General features: G+C 41.7%; 1 protein-coding gene across 4 annotated transcripts in view; it reads left to right on the forward strand.

Annotated features, from left to right (window-relative positions):
• The window catches only part of STAMBPL1 (STAM binding protein like 1), a 45,017-nt gene extending 41,810 nt beyond the window's left edge, over positions 1-3,207 (forward strand). For all 4 annotated transcript variants that reach the window (XM_068548957.1, XM_068548958.1, XM_068548959.1 and 1 more), the window contains 2 exons: positions 1,559-1,658; positions 2,884-3,207. In XM_068548957.1, coding sequence (XP_068405058.1) covers positions 1,559-1,658; positions 2,884-2,940 — 157 coding nt within the window. In that variant the 3' untranslated portion in view covers positions 2,941-3,207. The remainder of the gene's footprint in view (positions 1-1,558; positions 1,659-2,883) is intronic.
• Positions 3,208-9,928: the final 6,721 nt, after the last annotated feature.

Consider the following 9,928-nt stretch of genomic DNA (forward strand, 5'->3'; position numbering starts at 1 on the left):
GCCTTGAAGTGGATAAAGCAGATGTTATTCCAGTTTGCTGTCTGAGATCTTAGTTCTATTGTATGATTACTGCTGTGAGAAAATTTCCAGCCTTGGGGAGTTCCCTGGCAGTCCAGTGGTTAGGACTCTGCACTTCCACTGCAGGGGGCACGGGTTCGATCCCTGGTCCGGGAGCTGAGATCCCACATGCTGAATCGTACGGCCAAAAAAAAAAAAAAAAGAAAATTCCCAGCCTTAGCTTAATTATCTCCAAAACCTTCCTAAATTTGGAGGACAATGATTATCGTAGCACAATTATGAGCAGAGGAGTCAGACAAACAGATATTGGAATCCCGGTTTGGTACCTGACCACTGTGAGCCTCAGTCTCTTCATCCCTGACACTTACCCATCACAGATTGATGTGAAGGTGAAACTAGATGACAGTCTACATAAAGGGCTTAGCATAGTGCCTGGCACCACAGCCAGCACTCAGTAAATATTTCCTGCAGCTATAAATACTATTTATTTCTCAGAAATATTGCAGGTTCAGTTCCAGATCACCACAGTAAAGCAATTGACACAATAAAGTGAGTCACATGAATGTTTTGGTTCCCCAGTGCATATAAAAGTTATGTTTACATTGCAGACTATTAAGTGTGCAGTAGCATTATGTCTAAAAAAACAATGTACATACCTTAATTTAAAAATACTTTATTGGGCTTCCCTGGTGGCGCCATGGTTAAGAATCCACCTGCCAATGCAGGGGACACGGGTTCGAGCCCTGGTCCGGGAAGATCCCACGTGCCGCGGAGCAACTGGGCCCGTGAGCCACGACTACTGAGCCTGCGCATCTGGAGCCTGTGCTCCGCAACAAGAGAGGCCGCGACAGTGAGAGGCCCGCGCACCGCGATGAAGAGTGGCCCCCGCTTGCCACAAGTAGAGAAAGCCCTCGCACAGAAACGAAGACCCAACACAGCCAAAAATAAATAAGTAAAAAAAAAGCCAAAAACAACTTTATTGCTCAGAAATGCGAATTATCATCTGAGTCTTCAGCGAGTCATAGATCACTGATCACACTTTACCATAACAAATATAATAATGGAAAAGTTTGAAATATTGTGAGAATTACCAAAATGTGACAAAGAGACATGAAGTGAGCAAATGCTGGAAAATGGCCCCAGTAGACTTGCTCAACACAGAGTTGCCACAAACCTTCAATTTGTAAAAATGCAGTATCTTTGAAGTGCAATAAAGTGAAGTACAGTAAAATGAGATATGCATGTATTAGAGAAATTAGAAATATCCATCACCTGTAATTTCCTCCTATGGGGTCTCAGCTTTTCTCCCAAGGTCTCACACAGCAGTTCAGGCACTTGGCAGTAGCATTGGTCTCTTCAGTCTTCCTCTAGGCTGTCAGCACAACACTGGTTTAAAAAAACCACTGTAAAATTTTTAGTTTGTCGTTTCTTTCTCCATTCCGTTTGAAGAGTATGTATGCTTGTGCCATTCAAATTAAAGCATCTGGAAAGCCCAAATGATCCTTAAATTTTTGTACCTTTTTTTCACTCTGAAACTTAGCACCGGCATCTTCAGGCTCACCAATGCTGGCATGCTTGAGGTTTCCGCTTGTAAAAAGAAGGGCTTTCATCCACACACCAAGGACCCCAGGCTGTTCAGTGTGAGTAGACAATGTTGGTTATTTTTTGCACATAGTGTTTATTTTTCACCCCCTCCTTTTTTTTTTTTTTGATTGAAATATAGTTGATGTAATATGTTACTTTCAGGTATACAATATAGTGACATTTTCATACCTTATGAAATGATCACCATGATAAGTCTAGTAACCATCTGTACCCATACTAAGTTATTAAAATATTATTGACCATATTCCTTACGCTATATATTACACCCCTGTGGCTTAAAAAGATGTGAGATATATATATACATACACACACACAATGAAATATTACTCAACCATAAAAAAAAATGAAATCTTGCCATTTGCAACAACGTGGATGAATCTAGAGGGTATTATGTTAAGTGAAATAAGTCAGACAAAGAAAGACAAATACCATATGATTTCACTTATATGTGGAATCTAAAAGACAAAACAAACAAACAGAGTCATAAATAGAACAAATGCGTGGTTGCCAGAGGGAAGGGGGTTTGCAGGTGAAATAGGTGAAGGAGATTAAGAGGTAGAGACTTCCAGTTATAAAACACAGAAGCCTCCTTTTTTTTTTTTTAAGGAGAGAAATAGTAGCAATATAATATAGGATAAAACACTTTATTGCTTAGTTTGGAATTTTCTTATCTCATAAAATTAATCAATCTTTGTACTTTCTTCTGATTTCTTGTCATTACTATTTTACTTACAAAAGAATGGCAGTATTTCTGTAGCAGAGTTGATTATACATAAAGTTTCTTTCCATTTACGTATCTGTGTGATACTTAAACAATTAACAGTTTTCTCCAGGGTTCCAGCAAGCAAACGATTATTAACGAAAATGATATTAAATGTGTCCTGAATTATTTCTGCTTGATATGGCCAAATTAGTTTTTCATAACGGTTCAATGAAAACTGTAATCCTATTTTTTTGATTAGCTTTGTATAGCCCCAAAGTAACATTATTGGAGTACATCTTTTCCTGTTTGCTTGGCTGTTCCCTGGCTGTGACATCAGAGAAACAGTATTTTGAACTTAGAATTTATTTAAAATGAAAATTACTTGCACCTTCTGTAAACATTTTCTTGTTGTCGAAAATGAATACATATGATTGTATTTGTTCTGAGTGGATATATTTTTAAAATTAGAAACATTTTAAAATTAGGAAATTCATACTCCCTCCCTAAAGAGAATCATGTTAAACATCATGAAGTAAAGCCAATTTTTTCTTTCCTAGATATGCAAACATGTGTTGGTAAAAGACATAAAAATAATCGTACTGGATCTGAGGTGATATGTTCTGAAGATTAGCACCGTCCACGCCAGACACTTACCCATGGACCTGTGGTTGCTGGATTTTCTTAAGATGTTTCCAGAAATGACTGACATTTTATATTTATACATTTTAGATCAGAAAGTTTGATATTTATTACTTTTGCATATTTTGAAGCTTTCTTTTTGGGTTGCTTTGTCTCAAGAGAGGTTACAATGGAGTTAAATCAATACCTATTAATGTGCCCAAATACTATGACCAGATAATAAATTGTGCCGCAAACAACAATATGTCTGGAATTCTTAAACTTTTTTTTTGATGTATAGTGGGTGTACAATATTATATAAGTTCTAAGTGTACAACGTAGTGATTCACAATTTTTAAAAGTTATACTGTCTGGTATTTTTAGAGGTCTCTGCATGTGTTTTCAGAGCTTTAGATGTTTTGCTGTATTATTTTCATTCCTGTAAAATGTAGTTCCACATAAGAAATTCTGAGTACCAGGGGGTTTCCAAGACAGGCCATATGTTTCTGAGACTTTTCCCTGCGGTGGTCAAAGAAGGATGTGAGAAGAAACACGGCTGCAGACACTTGAGCCCATCGTGTGTTTTCAGTGTCAGCGAATCCTGGCTCAGAGTCTGTAGTCATTCTTAGTGTAGGAGACCAGAGCCCTGAGCTTCTACTCAGGGATCAGGTGTCAGAGGGCCTGAGATAACCGATGATTCATTAACTTGATTTAGAAGACTAAAAGCAGAGACACTTGAGAGAGGAATAAAAAAAGGCTCAGATGGAAATGTAAAGCCTATTTCTGCGAAAGTCAATAGGGATGACAGGGAGAAGAAATGAGGTATAGGAACTACTGATAATTCTCAACCAAAACGAATAAACAAAATCATTTGGAAAGAACATTCATAATTAAAAGTATCTATATAAACCAAGGTACAGGGAATAGGAAGAAAAATATGTTTAAACTGAATAGGGTATCATGAATAAAGAGTTATAGTATGACCAAGGCTTGGAATGGAATTTGTGACTGGTACCCAGATGATAAAGGCATTTACCTGGATCAAAAGATAATAGATTAATAGAAGGAATGGGGGACTGATGGAGTATGTTGGCAAGTTGAATTGGTAGGAAAACATTATGAAGAAAATGTAGCCCAAATAAAAGGAGAGAAGAATGGAAGTCAAGCTAATCTGATCTAACCTTCTCTCTTCCCAATGTCTTGTGTGCCAACCTCAGCTTTCCCAGGCTTTGCTTTCCTCCTGGCATTATATCTGAGTTGCCTAAATGATCTTGTTTGCATGTACTAGCACCCACTTTTTAGTTCAAGGATTTCTGTATTCCTAGGAGGAATATTCCCTGCACTCTGTGCTTGGACGAGATAACATTCCTCCCCCACTTGTCTCTTCCCTAATACAGGTATCATGTCACCTAGCTTCTACTCTAGCTCTCATTCATAAAGAGCCTACTGTGGGCAGCTCAGTGACTTGTTTCTGCCTGTGACAACTTGTAGGCTTAGAGAGTTCAGGTCCCAGACTCCAGAAGCAAGAGCTTTGCTTGCCTAATGCATGGGGACTTGAGTCTATAGTCTCCGACAGCTAAGGGCATATTAACTCTGCGAGCCTGGCTCCACGGACAGCCCACTTTCCCCCGAGTGATGCTGTCCTCAATGTCTTAGCATTTAAGGACAGCATGATATTCTGACATACTTGATCACAGGAAAAGATTATGTAATTTATTCAAGTAACGATGACTGTTGGGACTAGGGAGAGTTGAGAAATGAATGATAACCAAAGATACAGTAGTAGACCAAGAGGATGTCCAATGAGAGGTATCTGATGAAAAAACTATGACCATTGAATGGTACCTAGAGATAGAAAGGACTCAATTGAAAGCCAAGAACATTTGGCTTCTTAGATTTCTGGAGAGAATAGAAAGAGCTACTCTGAGCATTCAGAGCCAATTATATCGCTTCTGAATAGCAAATTAGACGGGAACTCTTTTTTTTTTTTTAATTTATATTTTATTTTTGGCTGTGTTGGGTCTTCATTGCTGTGCACGGGCTTTCTCTAGTTGCGGCGAGCGGGGGCTACTCTTCGTTGCGGTGCATGGGCTTCTCATTGCGATGGCTTCTCTTGTTGTGGAGCACGGGCTCTAGGGCACACGGGCTTCAGTAGTTGTGGCATGAGGGCTCAGTAGTTGTGGCTCACAGGCTCTAGAGCTCAGGCTCAGTAGTTGTAATGCACAGGCTCAGTTGCTCCGCGGCATGTGGGATCTTCCCAGACCAGGGCTTGAACCTGTGTCCCCTGCATTGGCAGGCGGATTCTTAACCACTGTACCACCAGGGAATTCCGGGAACTCATTTTTCATTAAAAAGATATACCATATTCCCTAAAGGAGTGGGGCATTCTTGGCATTTTTATTCCCTTGCAAGGGGACGCAAAATCTCAGACCTGAGACGAAGTTTGAAAAGCTGCTCTTGAAGGGCGTATGGTTTTCTTATTGCCAGGTGCAAACCCAACTAACCAGACTTCCCAGGAGGACCTTGTCACAGAGCTGAAGGACCCCTGGAGGCTGCAAACCTATGACTCGCCCTGCGTGGAAGAATGAATTCCTGATGCCCTGTCTGAAAGAGGAGCCATCAGAGGTGTGGCCACGCCCCCGAGGGCTGGGCTGGCCAGGAGCAGAGCCCACGTGAGTCAACCGTGGAGGCCCGTATGAGTGTGAGTGTGTGTGTGTGTGCGTGAGTGGGTGGGTGTGCGACCATAGACGTTCCCTGGAAGAGCTTCCTCTGGAAGATCTCATTCCCAGCAGGCAGTGCAGCTCCCTCTTTTGAATATGAATCCATTCCAGAGCCCCATTTGCCACTTCCTTACCTTCGAAGGCGAAGATAGTTCATTTCTTTTCAGATTTGTGCTTCTGTAGAAAATGAACCAATTACGCCTGAGCTTCCTTTGTATTTTTTGCTGTACAGCAAAGTGTATCAGTTATACATATATATATATATATATATATATATATATATATATATATATATATATATATATATATATCTCCACTCTTTTTTAGATTCTTTTCCCATATAGGTCATTACAGAGTATTGAGAATTTCCTTTGGTTTTGAATGCTAGTCTGTTTGTACTCAGTGCCTGGCACCTGGTATGTACTTGTTATGGGCTGAGTTGTGTCCCCCCAGAATTCACGTGTTGAAGTCCCAACCCCCAGTACCTCAGAATGTATTTGGAGAAAGAACCTTTAGAGAAGTAATTGAGTTAAAATTTGGCCACTAGAGGGGGCCCTAATCCAATGTGACTGGTGTCTTTACAAGAGGAAGAGATCAGGACACAGACACAGAGGGAAGACCCTGTGATGACACAGGGAGAAGATGGCCGTCTACGGGGAGAGAGGCCTCAGAAGAAACCAAATCTGCCAACACCTTTATCTCTTACTTTCAGTCTCCAGAACTGTGAGAAAATAAATTTCTGTTGTTTAAGCCAACCAGTCTGTGGTATTTTGTTATGGCCACCCTAGCAAACTAATATAATACTCAAAAAATATTTACTGAATTTGTTTTCTTTTTTTCTCAGAGATGGAATGGAAATGACTTTCTTTGTTGTCATGCAGAAATCATTCTCTTCTCCATAGACCTTGGAGCAAAGCAGGATGTCTGTGGAATATTCTCAGCTACTGAAGTTATTCTTGGTTTCTTTTTAGTAGAATTTTACTTGTGGAAAAAAATGGCATTATATTTGAGACACAGTTGAGATATCAGTTAAGGCCACATCCTAGAATTGGTTCAGTATTTTTTCCCCTAATTCATCCCCTGCTGCACCCACTTCGGTCGTACTGGAAACTGCCTTATTGCAATGGTTTGGACTTATATCGAAATTTCTGTTGCAAAACCAGCTACAGTTGTCCCAGATGTGGAAAGCAGATGTTTCTCTTCCAGCATGTCTTGCAGAATTTTCTAGCAAGCAAATGTCTTCTGTGAAAAGGATGCTTGAGAAATGTCATGTATTTGGCAAAGATAAAGGAAGAAAGGTAAACTTTCAGCTCCTTATTCTTAGAAGACTTTAGCTTGTTATTTATTGTGAAGACACAAATATGCAAAGAACACTTCTCTGTTTTTTTAAGAAACTTGTTTCCTTTTCTAGCATCTTGGCTCTTCACAAGGCAAGAATATATTTTTCTTGGGGGCAGCTGACAAAAACATAAGTTAGTCTGGGGAGATGCAGAGGATGAGGGAGAGAAAACAGGAAAATGGAGAAGGACCCTGGAGAGGTCACCACCAGGGAAGCCCCTAGGCCATTTCTTAAGGAGTTTTAGATTGTAGCAGATGCAGAGAGATCTAAAGCAGGGGAGGAAAGAAGTGATCCAAGGAAAGGACTGAGGAATAAGGTTCAAAAACTGAATGTGGAGGGGAAGAAATAGAAGACATGATCTAGGAGGAATAGGAGAATGTGAAAAGGACATCTTTTGATTTGGTGTGACTACAGTGCTTTTTCTCCAACAAGAGGAAACCTGCTTAAGGACCTCTGAGCTTTAGGCCACTGAAAACTGTCAAGAACTACGCTACAGAGAAGCCCGTGTCATCATCTGTTTTCCTTGAAGTTAACATGTTACAAAACCAATCAGGCAAATGGTAATCATTTGTATTCCCTTCCATCTTTAAGGGGCATGAAGTTGCCACATAAAGAACAGTCTGGGGCTTCCCTGGTGGCACAGTGGTTGAGAATCTGCCTGCCAATGCAGGGGACACGGGTTCGAGCCCTGGTCCGGGAAGATCCCACATGCCGCGGAGCAACTAAGCCTGTGCGCCACAACTACTGAGCCTGCGCGTCTGGAGCCTGTGCTTCGCAACAAGAGGCCGCGATAGTGAGAGGCCCGCGCACCGCGATGAAGAGTGGCCCCCGCTTGCCGCAACTAGAGGAAGCCCTCGCACAGAAACGAAGACCCAACACAGCCAAAACTAACTAACTACATTTTTTTAAAGAATACAAAAAAACAAACAACAGTCTGGAATAGCTGGAGCCATCAGGAACAAATTAGAGTGAGAGATGGTGGTTTTAGGGTGTTCGTTTCCCAGATACATTTCTGAAATTGAGATGAGGAATTGAATTAACCTGTAAGAGAAAATGCTCGGGAATGGCAAGTGAATCAGAGATAAAGTTCTCACTCAGCGTTGCCTTAATACCTTGTAATCGGTGTCTGATTTCAAGACAGACATTTCACAGAGAAAATGTTATGAACTCTACTTTGGAAAATTATAGTCAAGTATAGTCGCACTTCTGAAGTCTATGTGTGGGTTCAGTTCTTTGTGTTCTCTTTTCTGCACATGCGGCATCCTCTCCCGTCTCGGGGCCTCTGCCTGGAGTACATTCCCTATACACCCCACTTCCTCTTGTCCAGCCTCAAGCCTCTCACGCCCCCCGCTTTTGTTCCTAGTTATCTCTTACTCTGTAAACCTCTGCTTAAGCGCTACTTCCTCAGGGAGGCCTCCCCTGGGGTCATAAGAGCTCATACCCCGTATATTTCCACTTTTGTAACCCTCACGATGCACCCTAGCTACTTGTTTAATGTCCATTTTCCCCATAGATTGTAAGTCCCATACAGACAGAACCTTGTTCTTTGTACCTCTAGTATGTGCCCTTCAAACATTACCTGAATTGACTTGGTTCTCCCAGGAGTAAACATTACTTAAACATCTGGTTTTCATACTCGGATGCAGAAGAACCACGTCTCCAGCTGTCCCATCTCCTTCTCTCTTTTCTTTGCCCGATCTTTTTGAATAAGCTTAGCTGCAGTCAGCGAGTGTGTTGGCCCAGACAGCCCCCTCCCTTGCGGGAACTGCAAATTCTTTTCCAGGCTGTTCTTTGTTTGAAATCCTGCTAAAAATACTCAAGCTCGGCCTGACTACACAAATGATGCCGCACAGGCAACGGAGAATTATTCTTTTTTAAAAAATAGTGCTTCTTTCTGCTGATATGCTCACAGCAAAGGTTGCATGATGTGGATCAATGTTATTAAAAACTCATGTCATCTTCAGGGGCTGCATGGGCCCGTTGTGGGAAAATTGGTGGTCATAGGAGAAGTGTTAGATAGAGTTTGGTTTGCTATTGTTAGGGGACAGAAGAGGACTCACGAAGCAGCCAAACCTGTCTGTTGCTGGGTTTACCTCCTCTGGAGATTCATGTGAGGCTCATCAAGAGACGCTGCCACCTGCCCAGTCCTCCAAGTCATGGGCGTCTGTGGCATGAAGGGGAGGAGTTACTGATCTGTGACTGGGAGGAGGTGCTTAGGCACTGCGGCTGGGTGCTCACAAGGAAAGAACGTTTCACTAATGCACATTCAGTGGGTGGTTCAGGCTTTCCTGATTTTTGCCTCTGGCCACGCCGATTTCCAGATTCTGTGAGAGACCGTTCTAAACGCCCTTTTCTTTACCGGAGAGCTCGCGCCCTCTGGTGGTGAATGTGGAGTACAACACTGCAGTCAACTTGGTTCACTTTACCTAAACCCTGCAGTGACTACAACGGGAATGCTTGGTGATCTTTGCCTCAATTATGAAAGTCATCTGTTTCCAAGTATTTGTACACTAATCCTTAAGTTTCAATTTAGTGGGTATGGAGTGCCTTGCCTGGTAAGCATAAACTTGCAACTGGAAAATTTCAATCATAGCACGTTAACAGTGGTTCTCAGATTTTGATGTGCAGAAGAATCACCAGAGAAATCTGATTAAAGCTCAAGTTCCCAGCCACAGCTCCAGACCTCCTAGTTTCCATGCGTAAAGAGGCCGTGAGAATATCCAATCCACAGGACTGTTGTAGGATAAAATGAGATCCTAATATAAAAGGCTTGGCAGGATCTGGTCATGACAGTTACTCAGCACATGCCAGCTCTTATTATTTGTAGTATTAATCTTAATTGACTGAAGCTACAGGGCAGAGGAGACCAGGGGAAGCTTGGATTTTCTGGACCAAACAGGCATTAAATCTTTGACTCTGAGGTCT

The sequence above is a fragment of the Eschrichtius robustus genome, chromosome 7, assembly GCF_028021215.1.
Source record: "Eschrichtius robustus isolate mEscRob2 chromosome 7, mEscRob2.pri, whole genome shotgun sequence".
Taxonomy (NCBI): domain Eukaryota; kingdom Metazoa; phylum Chordata; class Mammalia; order Artiodactyla; family Eschrichtiidae; genus Eschrichtius; species Eschrichtius robustus.